The sequence below is a fragment of the Cebidichthys violaceus genome, unplaced genomic scaffold (genome assembly GCF_023349555.1).
Source record: "Cebidichthys violaceus isolate CVI_PGR_0920_01 unplaced genomic scaffold, fCebVio1.0.p SCAF_7, whole genome shotgun sequence".
NCBI lineage: Eukaryota > Metazoa > Chordata > Actinopteri > Perciformes > Stichaeidae > Cebidichthys > Cebidichthys violaceus.
The window spans coordinates 18057799-18075390 of NW_027176927.1; the positions used below are offsets into that span (position 1 = coordinate 18057799).

At 45.3% G+C, this 17592-nt stretch overlaps 1 protein-coding gene across 1 annotated transcript in view; it reads right to left on the bottom strand.

Annotated features, from left to right (window-relative positions):
* The window catches only part of grik2 (glutamate receptor, ionotropic, kainate 2), a 209354-nt gene that overhangs the window by 25375 nt on the left and 166387 nt on the right, over positions 1 to 17592 (bottom strand). The window contains exons 14-15 of the mRNA XM_068735502.1: positions 16502 to 16719; positions 8246 to 8471 (exon numbers count right to left, since the gene is read on the bottom strand). Of these exons, the coding sequence (XP_068591603.1) occupies positions 8246 to 8471; positions 16502 to 16719 (444 nt within the window). The remainder of the gene's footprint in view (positions 1 to 8245; positions 8472 to 16501; positions 16720 to 17592) is intronic.

The following is a 17592-nucleotide window of genomic DNA, read 5'->3' on the forward strand; positions in this document are numbered from 1 at the left end:
GCTGGAAAATACAACATGTGATGGTAGTGCAGGCAGTGACTGCATTGAATGACTTATTCAAAATACACACATGAACACAGCTCATGATCGGAAGAAGACGACTAGTGTTGGTAAGAGGACATGTTAAACACAGCGTCCCCAGCTTCAGGTCCAAGCCTTCTCCACTACATCCGGTTCATTAAAGACCACAAACACAGCTTAAAGAAGACGACTAGTCTCACTAGACTCACTGAGTCTCACTGTGAGACAGAGGAGGGCAGACATCCCCTGCCTGATGAAAGGGAGTATTCTAGTTTCTTAACTGTGTGTTTTTGTTCAGTATTGATTCGGGATGACTCCACTTTCCCATTTCCTCACCACAACATGACGGTATGGATCCACATCCCATCTCCTCTAATACATTTTCTATAATCTAAAAATATGATGCAGAGATTGTCGAGTGAATAAATAAACATAGAAGGATAGATAGACGCATGTCTCAATTGCACTGCGCTCCCTTATCACTGGACTTTTTTTAAATTTCATCTATCTTTCCATAGATATCCAATGAATGAGGCATTATTTGGGTAAAATCTGTATAATGATATGCAAGACATATATAAGCAATATTTCCAATTGCTGAAGTGGTTCAGTCAAAGTAAACTTGGGCCTTGTTCAGTCTGCCAGCTCAAATGTGTTTTTTTGGCCCGCCCAGGTTCTACCCAGATTTATTAAAAAAATCTGGATACCAAAAAAACCATGAACTGTGATTTTGGCAAATTAAATGCGATTCCAATCGGATTTCTGCAGATGCATCTCAGTCTGGATGCTCAAATCAGATTTGTGTGACAGTGTTGACCAGAGGAGACCAACAGTCAAACTAGAATGCCTGCTGGCACCATTACTTTCACTCTCTGCTGCTCACCGGCCTCCTCGGTCACCGTTTCTGTCTGGTCTGGAGTTCTGCCCTGGGACTTGACAGCATGATTATTTTGAGGGCGAACGCTTCCTCGTTAGAACACCGTGTCACCGGCAGAGCAACAGAGTGACTGACCCCGACGTTGTTACCACAGCAACCCATGCAGATGGGTTGGTGATGTCGGCCACACACATCGGACCACTTGCAAACAACAGTGCGTACAACCTGTCTAAAATATGTGATTAAAGAAACACATCAGACTGGCCTTCAGTCAATGGAGCTATGGAGTCTCTCTAGATTTGAACATTTCACTCAGAAATGGTTAATGCTCTGGTTTCTATAATGGTTTGATCCAAAGTGATTCACAATGTGCCCCTAATTGACCCTTTCACACTACTACCATGCAGGGCGCTGGTCCGACCTCTGGGGGCAGTTGGGGTTCAGTTACCTTGCACTGCAGTTGGATTCAAATGATATCACAAGATCACATGTGAATTAAGGGATCACATATCACATGTCAAGCTTCGAGTAATGCGTTTGTGTCCTGCATAAACCAGGGCAAGGACCAATCAGCTTCGTGTGAGGAGCTACAGCCAAACATGGGTGTGGCTTAGGTGTGATTGAAGCAACACCCCATGTGCCAGGCGACTGTTCGCTCTAAACAACAATGGCGGCTCCTGAAGAGATTTCATATATTATATATCATACACATTATATCAGAACTGGGAAGTGTTTCTTTATTGAAAGAAGAGCAAAGAAGGACAGTGAAGGCTTTTCTCCATGGAGAAGATGTTTTTGCTCTTCTCCTGACTGGCTGAGATAAGAGTTTGATTGACAGATGGTACATCCAATTATCTGCCACGTATCTTTTTTAAGGGGCCTGCCCTTTTCCAAACTAGTTTCCGTTGACGGCTTCTCAGATACTTCCGTGGAACAAACCATGTGGCGGATCAGGTTAGGGGTTCCCAAGGACACTGCAATTAACCATCTCTACCTGAGCCACGGCCGCAGTATGGCTTCATGCTCCTTCACTTTCTGCAATCTGTCAACATGCTAAAATAGCAATTTATAACATAAGAGAGCTCATGTGGATCTAAAAAATCTATATTAATGTTCTTCAACAAAACCAAAGAAAAGAGGAAATAACTACTTCAGAATAACTAGTGCACTTCTCCTGAGACACACAGGGCCCTTCATATATTTAAATATTGTCCTGAGAATCAACATAAGCCGCCAGTAGAGGTTTCATGCAGTAAACGCACCATTAGAATGAGCTATGACTAACAGCTGGGGGGTGAACTAAGTCTGTCCATTACAGAGCTGAGGGAGCTGCCACGGGGCTGATCGCTGAGTGCTGTGGCTCTATCACGGCCCAAGTTCTAATGCAGGCCGACACCTACTCTCTGTTCAAGTCAATGAGATATATGCTAAATGGTCCGGCTACATGGGAATACAGGCTGCATATGGTAAAGGGTACTAAAAGGGTAGGATTAGCAATTTAAATACCTTGTTCTGACTGCATGTGAATGGGCCACCGGGGAGTAATGATGCGAACACCCCTCCTTTCTACGGCACGGACAATCTGTGTGGTGCACAAGCTGCCACAGGCGAGCACTCACTTCCCCTTCATCCCACTCACCCTCTTAAGCCTCCACTCTTCCTTCCAGTGGCGCACACACACACACACACACACACACACACATGTGCAATATGTGTAGAATATGAATAGATGCATACAGTCATCTAGGCATGCATGCAGACACACAAAAGCAAAGAGGTAAACGCAAACACACACACACAAACTGTAGCAAACCTTCAAAAGGAGCACATCAGTCAAGAAATGCAATCACCCAAAGCAAATATAGCCTACCTCCACTGTTTTCACACACAGCAAAACAGTCACTCAAATTACCTCGTGTGGCTGACCAGCAGAGCATACACAAACAGCAGCGAGCGACCTTGCCAACGCTCACAGTCCCAGAGGACATTTCCCTGATTTGTCAGGACGACACAGCCGCTGGATATCATCTATTCTCCGCATAGAAAGACTTCTGAAGGCGCATGCTGATAATATTTGCTTGTTGCCGATTGTAGAAAATGTCGATAAATGTGACCATTTGTACGTCAACATGTCTGGGTCTTCCTTCCGTTTCTATTCTAGTGGTGATCTTGGGTACCAGATATGTCAGGCTGAGTGCAGGAGGCCTGAAAAGTATTTCCAGTTGATGGAACGGTGCAGCATTAAGAAACATGGAGTCCCGGGTGTGATTACTGCTGCAATGAATAGCTGTAATCAGGATACTGTCAGACAGTGAGGAATAAGATGATTTAACAACTACTGAAGTGAAAGAAAAGGGCTATGACCGGATGTTAAGGGTAAAGTTGAATGTGTGCCAGACACTCATGGATCAGTGAAAGCTTGAGGGTGATTCACCACACCCCTGTCAGAGGACAAGTATAGTGATGTTCTATATTCAATTCAACAAACACATCTCATGAAAATACCGTCCTGATTAAACGAACGGGTAGAGAGTCTGACGTCTCTTCTTCCTCTGTACCATAGAGCTCCATTAAAAGCACATCAATGAGCCACACTGTTGCTCTGGTGACATGTTCCTTCATCACATACGCTGTCCTGCTGCCACCAATACGCACCACAAAGCACCAAATGTGGATTAATCCGCTGCTGCAAATAGTCCCCAAAAAAAGAGTCCTCCTGTTTTATTTTTGTAAATAAGTTTTCCTGTTTTATTTTTGTAACTTCACTCTCCTTATGTGTCATGTCTGCTTTTACTTCCTGCCTTTGTGTGTTTTCCCGCCGTTTTGATTGTCCGCCCCGCCCCTCATGAGTTTCACCTGTTCCTCATCAGCCCTGCTATCACCTGTCCCTCGTTAGCGCTCCTCTGGTCTTTTGTCAGTCCGTCTTTGTTGCCACATGCAGTTGTGTTTGCCTGTGATCTGCCAGCTGTACCTGCTTGCCTTTTGGGAACCTTTGAGACTTATTGTTTGATTAAAAGTACCTTTATTTAATCTGCCTGACTATGACTCTGCATTTGGCTCGTCCCTGCTTGTGCTGCCTCCCTTGGTGCCCCCATGTTCCAAAGAAATGTAGCCAAAGAGCGCTCTAGGGAACCCTTCCAGTGGAGGAGACAAGAGGCAGTGCCCTACATGCTAGACAACGTTCTAACGTTCATCTAGCTTGGTTCACACCTACAATTCTAAAGAAATTCAAGGACATTTGCAAAGACACTTTCAGACTTTCAGGACATCAGAGCTTGTCCCTGCTGACTGGATTCATTATCGCCAAATCCCAATGTCCTCCCTTATGGACTCACAGACTTTGAGGCTCTTTTAGGGATGTCCCACTGTCAAATCCTCAAGTGTTTGAGGCTCTCTGGTAGACATGTTGAGCCCTTTATGAACCCTTTCCGTAAGACTTAAGGGAATTACCCACAAGTCATAGCAACGTGACGTTAAACACGGGGTAACCGGTGGACGCATGGAGACGTTAGACGAAGAGGACGGCTCAGTGTGTCCAGCCTGTCTTATTATATTTACTCACAAACATTAAGGGTTAAAGATGCAACAAAAATAAACTTGAAATCAGATATTTATTTATTTATTTATAAATTTATCCATCAAATATTTGATTTTGTCATCAAAAGGTGTTTTGACAAAAACAAGTAAATAGATGATATAAAATGACCTCATCTAGTGAGGAAAGAGCCTGAAGACGTTCAAATCAGGAGTACAAAGTATAAAAGAAATACACACAATTATACATCATATTTTATGTCGTTTTCATGGTAATGTGATATGTTGCAGCAGAATGCTGTTCATATTTTCATCATTTGGAGCCCTCGCAGTCTCTCACACTCAACCACTCACCAGGTGACGTCAATTAAGTCCTTGAGGGTTCAGGCCTGAGGGTTCAGGGTTCAGGGCTGAGGCTCAGGGAGGACATTGGGATTTGGCCTGACTCTCCCAGGCTGACTGGTGGAGGTGGTGGGCCTGCCACAGTCTTTAAGAGCAGTCTCTGTTGCCGCCAGCTTAAAATGGATTCATTCTCCAGCTTTGAGCTTCAGCTCTTTGAGTTTCCACAGTCCACCAGAACTTTATGTGCACTTGTCTTTTAAATGCTTTTAGAGACACGCCACTGTTTTTAAGTAATGATTCCACCCAATTGCACTTCCCTCCAGAGGATTTTTTAACTCCACCTGCTCTGCAATTCTTGACCCAAACTGAAGCCTCAACCCTGGTTAAATGAAGCCACTCGGGGAAAGTGCAGGAGGGCTGAGAGAAAATGGAAGAAAGACAGGCTCCATGTGTCCTTTGAAATCTTAAAGAACTCACTCACTAACTACCAGAATGCAGTTAAGTCAGCTAGAAATAGCTACTTCTCTGACTTAATTGCAAATCACTGCCACAGGCCAACAATTCTCTTCAACACCATTAACTCTGTTATCAACCCCCCGATCCCGACATGTTTAATACGTCCCCCACACAGTGCGACACCTCTCTTAGGTTATTCCAGGACAAAAGAAGAACTTTGGTCTGGTGTTACATCCGACTACACTGATCCAAGTATTTCTCTCACTTGTTCTGCCGTGTTGGACCATTTTAAGCATGTTTCCATCCCAGCTCTCACTAAAATTGTTGATCAACTAAAAACTACAATGTGCCACCCTGACATCATCCTCTCAGGTCTCTTTAAGCAGGTTTTTGTTTAAATTGGACCATGCATACTGTCAATCATGAACAGTTGTCTGTTTTCTGGTTCAGTCCCAGTCTACTTGAAACATGCAACAGTAATTCCTCTCATCAAGAAACTTAATCTGGAACCCTCTGACCCATCAAATTACAGACCAATATCCACCTTGCCTTTTCTGTCAAAGATCTTTGAGAAAGTTTTTATTTCAACAGCTTCAATCTTTTATCAGCTTGAATAGCAGCTGTGATGTTTTTCAATCTGGTTGTAGAGCGTCTCACAGCACTGAATCTGCCCTTATAACAGTTTTAACGACCTTTTAATCATTGCTGATGCTGGAGATCCGACCATTTTGCTTTTATTTGATCTCTGCTGCTTTTGACACTGTGGACCACGACATTTTAATCTCCCGACTTGAGCACTCCGTCGATATCTGAGGTATTGCCCTACAGTGTTTTAAGTCCTGCCTGACCGTGATTCTCTGTCAACATGGGCAACTGCTCCTCTCAACCGGTCCCCTGTCCTGTGGGATACCGCAGGGGTCCATTTGGGTCCACTACTGTTCTCAATTTACATGCTGCCTCTTGGATCCATTTTCCAGAAACATAACATTTCTTATCACCTCTATGCCGACGACATTCAAATATACCTTCCCCTCAAACCTGGAACTGCCTCACTACATTCTTTAATGTGCTGCCTGGCAGATGTCAGGAGCTGCTCTCGCTAAATGTTCTCTGCCTCAATGAAGGTAAAACAGAGATCACGCTAATGAATCCCTCTCGCCTTTCAGCTGCTATACAGACAATCACTCATTGGGTCTTGGCCCCATGACAATCCACTGCAAAGTCCATGTAGAGAATCTGGGTGTGATTTTAGACTCATCTTTTATATTGGACCTCCAGGTTGCATCCGTGGTCAAAGTCAGCTTCTTTCAGCTAAGACTCTTAGCTACAGTCAAAAGACCTGGAGAAAGTCATCCATGCTTTGATCACCTCCAGGCGGGACTATTGTGATTCTTTGAATGCTGGAATCACTCCTTCAGTTGGTGCAGAACTCTGCAGCGAGACTTTGAACTGGAACACGCAGGCGTGAACACATTTCACCGGTTTTAAAATCCCTTCATTGGCTACCTGTAGAGGACAGAATTCATTCTAAAATGTTGTTATTTGTTTTTAAGTGTTTAAATGGCGGCGCCCCCGTCTATCTGTCTGACCTGCTGCTGCCCTATACCCCACCTCGCTCACTACGATCTCTCGGCCAACAGCTTCTAGTTGTTCCAAAAACAAAAAAGACAACCTGGACCGACCGGTCCTTCTGTCGCTGCCCCTCAGCTCTGGAACATCCTTCCTTCATATTAGGTTGTCATCCAGCTTACCGATGTTTAAAAGTCATTTAAACACCTTTTTCTATTCCTTGTTCTATCACCTTTGATCCCAACATGACACTTTTGTGTGATTTGTGTCAGTTTGTCTTTTTAATTTGTTGTCACTTACTGTTACTGTTAATCCAGTCTTTGTTTGTATGACTGCTTATCTACTGGATGTGCAGCACTTTGGGCAACCTTTGTTGTATTTTAAAATGTGCTATTCAAATACATTTTGATTGATTGATTATATTGGTAACAAGTTTCCTCTAGTATGATTCTAATGCGTTCCAAGTGGTTATTAAATAAACCCAAGGCATCCGTCATAATGATTCTTACATGTAGTTTTCAAGCTTTGGATTCATTAATTCTGCATTCATTGAGACCGCTTGTTGCTCAAAAGCCCTGTTTGCAGGAGGCACACACACTGCAGGAGCTACTTTAGTGAATGAACATGATTTAATGGCAGCCTTTTGCATGAGGTCATCATGTGAAGTTGTCTGCCAGTTATAATTCTGCAGGTACTTAACCAGAGTGTTTCTTTTCCCTGCATTCATAACAGGATTATGACAATCTGCTGCTGAGCCCCATAATCAAATGTCGCACCTCCAGACACACACAGTGTAATGTGCCGCCCTCCCTATTCATCCTTCTATTTATGGAGCACTGTTCCTCTGCCTACTGGAGATAGCTCCAGGGCTTTCCCTGCTAAGTATTCCTCCACATGGGCTACCCTCAGGAACATATCGCACCAGAATACGGTTTACACAGCTTTGCATGTGCAATAGAGTTTTCAACATTTTATAGAAATATGAATGAGCTTACAGTCATCATAGACACCGGGGTAGGATCCTGTCGCTTTTACATTATTATAGACTTCAACGCACACAGCTGAGGAGGGAACGGTGTCCGGGGCTCTGGTTAAATAAGAAAACGCTTCTTGGGATGATTTTGAAACTAGATCCAACTGACGACATTTAGAGCATCGAGCTCTGACCTCCAAACCTTCACCGTTCACTGTGATGTCAAAGCACCACCGTGTCTAAACCTTTGGTAGAACAGGCTCATTGGTAACACTTTAATTTACAGGTCTGCAATTTTCAAATGGTTTTCTAACCCTTTTCTAGAAGTCGTCCTGTTGGTGCTTGCTGCAGCGCCTCTTATTGCAACACAAAACACTGCAACTCAATGACTTTGTGTAGCCCGTAGTTGTTGAATGCATATGTAGAGCATGTTCCAGTTGTGAGGGTCTGCTGTGTAAATGTAGCATACGTACCCATTGGGGTGCCGACCCCGTAGGCTTTGGAGTCAATGAGGCCTCCAATCTGGGTGAGGTTGCAGTTGCGCTGGGTGACGAACTCAATGGTGGTGGACTCCATGAGGAACGCGTAGTCTGAGGTGAGCACCCGGTGGATGCCTTCCTCGATGTTCTTCACCATCACTGAGTGCCTCCGACTGCTCATGAACTCCCACATCTTATCGTACGTGGAGATCTTGGTTTTCTGTGAGGAGACACAGAGGAGCATCGTGAGGAAGAGAGCACAGAACATCTTCTCATTTCAAAGCCACACTGATTCGCTATGAAGTTCCAGGTCGGAGGTTAATGAAGAATTATTTTTGTCTCAGCAGTTCTAATGTTCTGAGTGACTTAAAGAAACAATGACATGCACAGCCCTCATTTAAATACCGCCAATGTAAACAGCTCTATCAAGGCCTGCAGGACCGTTTGCATTCAATTATTTTCCAAATTTAATTAAAAAAATGTCGTTTGCCTTAACTTTTTTTGCAGCTGCAGCCGCGCTGTATGCTTCCTGTCTGCCTCAGTCATTATCGCCGGTGAGGAAGAAGTAGGCTGAAGCGGACGAGCATGTTAAATAGCAGCAGCAGTGTGATTCTGTATGAGCGTGCATCTCTGCAGTCTGTGCTGCTGCTATCACCCATAGTTAGGATCAGCAGCGGTGTTGTCAGTAGCAATGCGCCTCACTTTCTACACCTGTAATCATGGAGAGAAATCCAAGAGCACATTACTCTCCAGGGGAGCCGATTTGAAGGCATTTTTGAAGCCATTTGAAACCTAATTAAGTCACATCTTCAAGGTCCTGCCCGCCATTATTGTGTGTAATGACTTTTTGTGGCTGGTCGATATTTTAGATCAACTGGGTGATTTGCGGAGTGCCTATCAGAATCTTTCGGAGTCACCCTTGACAAATCAGGCGATTGAGCATGCAAGCTTCAGACTGCTGATAAGGCGAGAGCAGTGGCTGTGAATACACGGAGAGTCAGATAACCACCTACGCTCCAAGTCAGGCAGAGAGCCGAGGAGGGCTTCCCAGAGCCTCCGCACAGGGATCCAGAGCTGATTGTGCTTCAACCACATCGGGGATCTGGGAACACGCGACGGGTGCGCGCCATGAATGGCTGTCAAACCAAAACGGTAAACAAGTCCACAACAATCCATCCACAGCGTTTCACAGTGTGTGACATCCTTTTTGTTCAGTCAAACTGAATCCAAATATTTTAGCAATAGCTAAAAAAAACAGATAGCAGGTAGCAGCTTTCCGCTGTCTGATCTTCTCCAGTCGTCACCTGATAAATATTAATAATAATAATAATCACATCTGATCAAGTCTTCATGAGCCTGCCTCTGTCCAAGAATGCTCACAGTTTGCCGTATCTGCAAAAAGTGCCGGATGATCCTCAAATTGAAGGGGCTGTAGATTAGCGATGCTTTACAATCTGTAGATAGTAGTCATGCTTTTTGTTCTGCAAATCACAATCAGTGTTTAGAAGAGCAGAAAGGCCCCCAGCTGTAGGTTAGGCAGCAGTGAGTCATGTGGGGGGGGGGGTAAAAAGAGCAAGCCAAAACCACCATCAGCTTCAGTTAGATCAACATGCTGAGAGAGTAATCCTCTCTATTACAGCCGGGGCGAATATTTACACTGTGTATTAACTGCTTTGTGTCGTGTGATTGTTTACACTAAGACACATTGAAGAGTGACAGGATGGTGTCTGATCCTTTAGTCTGAAAGCATTATGAAGTGATACCGTTTGAAGCTCAGCAGCACTGACCAAGCAGCGCTGTTTGACGCGTTAGTGTGAGAATGCATCAAGTAGACCAGGAGGGGGTGGGACTGGACCCAGTCTCTCCCTGTGGTTGACCAGTCATAACACATTTCTGTTATGTAATCCCATTTAGAGCTGAATAGATGATGAAGCAGGTTTGCTTCAGGTAACCATGGCGTTCAGTTATTGTACATTTTGATTAACAATGTTTTTTGCACCTTGCGCTCTAGCTAGCACTAGCGTTAGCTGGAAACGTACTGTTAGGGTGTTAAGGGTACCTGGTCCCCATTGGGCCGCACATTTCCACCCTCTTAGCCAAATATGGTCACGTCTGGCTCGGAAAAACACAAGACGGCGACTTCCACAAGGCCAAACTCAAGGCTTCAAAACGTCGGTGCTCAAATGAGTGGTGACTACGTTCACCTCTTTTATTAAGTCTATGGTTGAACCAAGCACAGAGGCATTGTGCCATGTTGATTAGTGTCCACTTGTAATGCTTAGAGACGTATTAAAGTCCTGCTTGTTTAATGATACAAGCAACAAGAATCTCTCAGTTCACCTTGTGAACAGCTGATGTGTTGAACCTTTCCAGCTTCTTCAGAGTAACAATCAGAGGAAGTGGAACGCTGAGCAGCTCGCATGTGATCAGGTCCATGCAGCTGTGTGTGAACTCTGTGGATGTGAACACGTCTTGGTTTATGTGTGTTCATCGTAGTATAACTGATGACTTTGAGCACATAGTATTTGTGTGTGTGTGTGTGTGTGTGTGTGTGTGTGTGAGTGAGTGAGTGTAGCCTTGAATTGCCATCAACAACACGCTCTGTTGGTCCTTGTCCAGACTCGGTCCCCTCTGCTTGCCAAAGTGTTTTTGTTAAAGGGTCCTAATCCAGAGAGCCCAGAGAGCGGGGGGGTGGGGGGGGGGTGGGGGGGGGGATGCTGCACGTTTGTGTCACACTGTTTAACACACACTGTCAGTGATACACGGCCGACACGAAACACAGCGGCTAAAATGAAAACCAATAATTCACTAATAAAGATAATATAGATACATATGGTTATCATACTATATATTGTTTTGAGGGTGAGCACAAATAATTACAAAAATATGATTAGAACCAACAGAGGCAAAGAAAACGTCAATGAACAATACTGACGATATGATATCTGCAGCTGAAATGAGTGACAGTCATGATCGCTTTAATAAGTGTTCCATCACTCTTTCTGTCTAGCTTTTTTAAATGCAGCGTGAAACAGATTAATGAAAGGTGTGGGTTCTCATATCGAGTGATCTGTCTTTACATCCGAGGAACGTCACTCTGAGGGTGAATGTACTAATGGATTGCACGGAGTTTAAGGCCCGCTAAGCCCGCTCAAAGAAGACAAAACAGAAAAGATGTGATTCTCAAAGCACCAGCACAGGAAATGCACCTCTAGCTGAGCTGTAGCCTCAGAGCGTCTCGCTGCTGCTGAGCTTTTAGTACATGTTTAATTCACTCAATGCACACAGCGTCTCTCGTATTACTCTTTTTGTTTGAGTTGTCTTGGGACAGGTATTTAAAGAAGTCCTAGAGAAACACCTCCTGAACTCTAAAGTGAGAGGATGGCGTTCATGTTCTCCTCCGTCGGTGTGGTCCGTGGTGCAGAGGGTTCTATTGTCACAGTGAAAGGAGAGAAGTGAAATGAAAGTCTGGTCTGAGCCTGGTCCATAAGACCGACCCTCACCTCACGCATCGGCCTCAAGCGCATCGATACTGTCGTCTCATCAGCACGACATCGTGTGAACGGGATCTTGAGACATCTATGTTCAGTCCAAGTCAGCTTATCATTGTACTGATATGCAGCAGGCTGCTATTTCATGAGAATCTATTCCTGTGATCATAAACACTGTGGATCTTTCAGCCAGTTCACCTCCCCCCCCCTCCTCCTCTCCCAGATGCTGCCTCTCTCAGGTATCGAGCACATCGTCCCATAAGCTCTATCTGCTGCTTTAATCACCATGCTGGAGGTGTTCCTCCCATTTGTCTTATGGCTAATGCAAAACAATCCAGGCTTGTTAGCCCGGGGACATGCCGCTCTGTGCCACGGCCCTGTAGAGGACTACTGTCTCTGCTCAGCCATCAGCACATTATACACACAAGGAGGAACCAGCAATGCCTTTAATAACATGCGAGTGTGTTAGCTAACAAACCAGACACAGCAGTGTTGTGTTTGCTTATTAAATTATTCAGTGTTATTGTATCGACGGTCCATAGGGAACGTCCCCACTAGGACGAGTGACACGCCTCAATGTCTCAGAGACTGTCCCCAGCAGACATCTACATAATTAACCACCATTACACTTCTGCTTTACAGCAGAAGTCAATTACCCAAACAGTAGGTATTTTGTCATTCCTTCCTGCGTTTGAATGGTGACTGTGATGCGTGCACATCGTCTGTGAGTGTCGCACTTAATCAACGGAGACTGGAGATAATCAAAAACACTCCATCCATCATCACAACGGTGCGTTTTAAACATCTCAGACGGGATGTGTTTACTCAGCGGAGGACGAACGCCTCCTGCATCTACCTGGACTGATTAAGACGGGGCAGCAGCTCAGCCTGTGGGGACTTGGTTTGTGAACCGGTTCAGTCCCAGTACAGGACAGAGTGTAGACTGTAGCCGGTTCAGTCCCAGTACAGGACAGAGTGTAGACTGTAGCCGGTTCAGTCCCAGTACAGGACAGAGTGTAGACTGTAGCCGGTTCAGTCCCAGTACAGGACAGAGTGTAGACTGTAGCCGGTTCAGTCCCAGTACAGGACAGAGTGTAGACTGTAGCCGGAGAGGTGACCGGTTCACCGCCGGGGTGCTGCTCCCCAGGCGGCTGTATAGGTGCTGTCCATCATGCTGGGATGGGTTAAATGCAGAGGCTACATTTCAGTCACCGACACAAGCACTGAAAGCAGTCATGGTGTTCATGTGTTTCTTTTACTGACAGCAGTCAATACGACAGCGGAACAATTATTTGAACTGTACATTGACCTAAACATCGGGACAGTGTTGTCTGAAATGACACGCATCATCAGCATTGAAGAGCCAAACATGTTATTGATCATAATAGAATAAACCATTTTCACCTGCTGTCAAACCTGACTGGCGCTGACTGAGACGCTCAGACGCCATGTGTTGGTCAGGTTTGTCCTTTCTGTAGGACTGGCAGGGAGACTATAAACGGTCTGGTGTCCTCTCACAACTGTTTATGCTGTCTACATATTCCACACAACAAACTGAAATAATCCCCTATTCATTCTCCATGTACTGTATTCTATCTATCTATCTAATCTGTCTATTTATCAGAACCTGTCATCCGGTGGTGACTGGACTTAAGCTGCTTGTGGGGGGGGGGGGCTCTTTTCCGTACTTGGACCCGGAGCAGGAGAGGGAGCGAGTGTTGCCATCTTCACCACATGGGAGCCTTTAAAAAACGCAGATATTGTTGTGCTCATTGTTGTGGTTGACTCAGTATATATTAAGTATACAGTACTGTGTATTCCCTCTTGTAATATCTTGTATCAGAAATCTTGGAGATTTTATCACATGACCATCAGGAATCCTACATTCTGATTATCTGGAAAATCATAAACAGCATAATCTGACATGTGTGACGCCGGCGCTTGTTTGCCGTTCTACATGAATGCAGCAGAATGTTAACAAAGCCTCGGCTCAGCTATAGATCACGGAGCTGGGGTTATTTTAGTGACTACCACCTCCACCACTGCCAACGAAGAAATTACAAAAGAGCTTTGAAATGAGAACCGTGTGAATGTGAAATGTGTTTGCTGTGTGTGTGAATCTGGAGGTCCTCCAGAGGAAAGAGAGGGAACGTGACCAGGACCAGCAAGAAGAGGAAGACAGACTAAAGGTGCTTTTAATTCCTGTGAACTGAACCTGTTAATGACTTTCCTCCACATCATTCTCTTCACTTTTCACACCCATTACTTAGAACACTGTTTGCTAAAAACATTAAGTGCAGACGTGGCGTGCAGATTTAACCTCCAAGTCTTCTGCTCACAACATGCTCAAGTGGAAAGCTCTAAAGTGTGTTTGGCCCAGAGGCATTTCAGTTTATGGCCAGCCACCTGAGATGAATGAAAGGAAAGATATGGAGTGCTAACCACTCTGCCAGAAACATTTCGCCTTCTCTCTTTCCACCACAGTTTAACTTGTGAACTGATATTCTGTGTTGTAGAGGAAGGCTGTTTTTGTTGTTGCTGTGTTTGCTGAGCAGTTATTCAGCTACAGCATCTTTTACAGACACGTTTATGTCATTTTGTTTATTTTGTTTATGACACGTTTGGAGCTTATGTTTGCTATTTTGCTAAATAAAGCATTTTCTCAAAACGGTCCCTCGTGCATACAAGCAAGTGATAAAAAGGTGTATTATCCCGTGTGTTCCTACCAACCAGCCCATAATGCTCAAAGGATGTGGACTACCGGTGTCTGACCTGAGCAGAGGTAGGATGATGAACAACCACATATGCTGCTTCTCACACCAACTGTTGTTTTCATTCATTTGTGCGGCGATATGATAAAGAGAACCATCACCACAGCAGTTTGCTAATGAATTGTGAGTATGTTTCAGTGTGAAGACGAGACACACAAACATATTAATCACAACCCTGTCCCTGTGTGTGTGTGTGTGTGTGTGTGTGTGTGTGTGTGTGTGTGTGTGTGTGAACAGCACCTGTGAATGCATGCGTGCCTATTGCACAGATGGATGAAAAGGAGGTGTGAAAAGAAGCTAAATCTCAAAGCTGTCTGAGTGCAAGCAATGAGAAAAAACAAAACGGCGTTGAGAAACCTAAATGGGACCAAAGAGATGTCATCCAGGGAAGTTGTCAAACATGGCTGGATTACCGCGGCAGCCTTGATATGCAGCAGGTGTTCTATATGACCTCACACTGAGGGGCACGGCCATCACTGCTGCATGGTTCCAGGGTGTTTCACTGGTAGAAAGCTACTGCAGTGTTTGATCAGCGGTGAGGACTGTCGCCTCACAGCCAGAAGCTCCCGGGTTTGAAGGTGTTGGTCTAACAGTCTGGGCCCCAGACACTCCAGAGGCCCCAAAGGCCTCAGCTTCACTGTGCCTCAATGCATGTTTGGTACTTACCTGGATTACAAATGTACAATGTACCACAAACTCAAGAAGTAGAGTCAACGGACAACTGGTTGCTTCTGGATCTTACATTTTGAAGTGATGTTGAAACACAAGTGAAGTAGTAGCAGCCTAAACCTGACCGAGCTCCAGAAGTGACTCATCAGAAATCTTTTTCACAGACGTGCATTGGGAAAGATAATGACAGATGACTCCCAACAGATCCACTACCACAGCTTGGTCAGTGCTCATTTACCACCAGCAGCATTATGAGGAGCGGGACAGTCCCCAGGGCTGGAGGATCAAACAGGATCATGGTTCATGAGACCGCTGCTCCTGTCGTAATGCAACACTAAAAGACATTTTGTCAGAATGTTGTCGTGAGTTGTTAATCACGAGTCACGTGACTCGTTAGTCAGTCAAGCTAAGGTCAACCCTGCTCTATTCCTAACCCTAACTAGGTGGTTGTGTTGCCTCTACCTAACTTCCTGTAAAGACAGAAGTTTATTTTGAAAAGACCAGATCTGATGCTAGAGGGGTATGTGGAGCATCATAGTCTGAAGCTTAGGAGCTGCGTGACGTTATTCGGTGTGATAATGTGGTGAACTTGTTGTTGACAAACTAATTCAGGCATAATAACTGGAGTCATTTGTAATGTAGCTGTGGACTGAATTAAAAGTTATCTTTTAACAAAAGAAAAAATGACAAAAAATGAATGAATTCGACTCCATCTTGTGACGGGACCACGGTCGGGGGTGTTGGGGGTCACTACTCCCGGAAGCCGTTTCCTAACATAGCCTTCATTTTGTCCTCATCACCTGTAAAGGTGCGTTCACACCAAACACAAAGCACATTTTGGTGAGGCGTTACTCGTGGCAGTTTACTCGCGGGACCATTTGTGGTTTATTCGCGCTGGACGTGCCAAAGAAGAGGAGTGGCTTATCTCCACGGAAGCCGATATCAACGAAGCCATTTGTTTCCTCCATCAACCATTAAAGAAATAACTAATATTTCTGCTTAGTACTTGTTGTGGAAGTCTTCTTTTCTTCTCTCACTTCGGTGGCTCCATGAGTAGATCACTCTACAGGAACTAAGCCTCTGAGCATTTCATTAGTGTGACTTTTAGCGTCCAATAAAAAAGCTCTCCGATGTCATGTATCACACTGTTAATATTTACCTCGCAGACGTGTCATTATGAATATGGCCGCATCAGCCGTCTCAAAGTTTGTAATAAACCTTGACATACCCGTACTGTGCTTCTGAAGTGTGCTGGGTGATGCAGAGCAGTAAAGCACTGGAGAGGACTCGTTGGTTCATGACATGCAGCTGTAACTTACCTTGAAGAAGGTCATGGTGGAGCCGTCCTCCACCACCCCGTACTCTATCTTCGTCTGCTTGGCTAGGTCGTCGGCGGAGTCGATGGGCGACTCCATCCTCTCCACGGTGAGGAAGGCTGCCAGGTTGGCCGTGTAGGAGGAGATGATGATAAGCGTGAAAAACCACCAGATTCCTCCTACAATTCTGGTGGAGAGGGCTTTCGGCATGAGCTCAGATCCTGAACGAGAGGAGCAGAGGAGGTGGTGAAGCCTGGTACAGTATTATGCTGGGGAGAGGGCAGCGACCAGGCCAAGCCAGACCGGACCGAACCAGACCGGGCCAGGCGGGGCTAGGCCGGGCCGGGCTAGGCCTCTGCATCTGCTGCCTGGCTCACACACTCACATACACACAGAGTGGGCAGAGTGGGTGGCTTCACGGTTGGACCTGGTGATTGGTATTTAGACTTACGCTCACTCCCGGTGCTTCAACTAATCCCAGTTCTGTTTCATTCCAACATGAGAGAGAAACCCATCCCTCTGAAACACGCAGTACTTCTGGAAACTAAACAGTGGCCACTTGTGAAGCTACTGTAGCTGGCGAGCTAACCACCAACATGCTAGCTAGTCAGAAACAACCTCTTCATGTGGAAGGTTGCCAACCAGACAAACATTTAACAGTTTGCTGGTGACGAACAGTTTGTATAATTAGAGACAACAAGTCTTGCAATTGTCTACAAACCTTCTTTTCTAAAGCAACGTGTTTTTTTCCGGTCGCTGGTCGTCGTTCATCATTTCTGATTGATCGCTAAGCTTCTGGAAGGCAGAGCGAACGCAGCGTGAGCCGGCCTGAGGGCCGACTCAGGGAGTGAGTGCTGGAGTCCAGATATGGACATGAGAGATGAGAGTGGAGTGCTGCAGATGAGTGCAGAGAGCGACTTTTTGTGGAGGCCGTGATGGATGATGAAGGTTAACCCCCTACCCTGCAGTATTTTGGTTTAATTTGTGTCTGCATCTGTACGTTAACCTGAACGAACCGAACGAGGCTCCGAGCTCAGGGCACGGTTGTTAATTCAAGAAGAGTGCCAGAGCGGAGCGGCCCAACCACGCAGTAC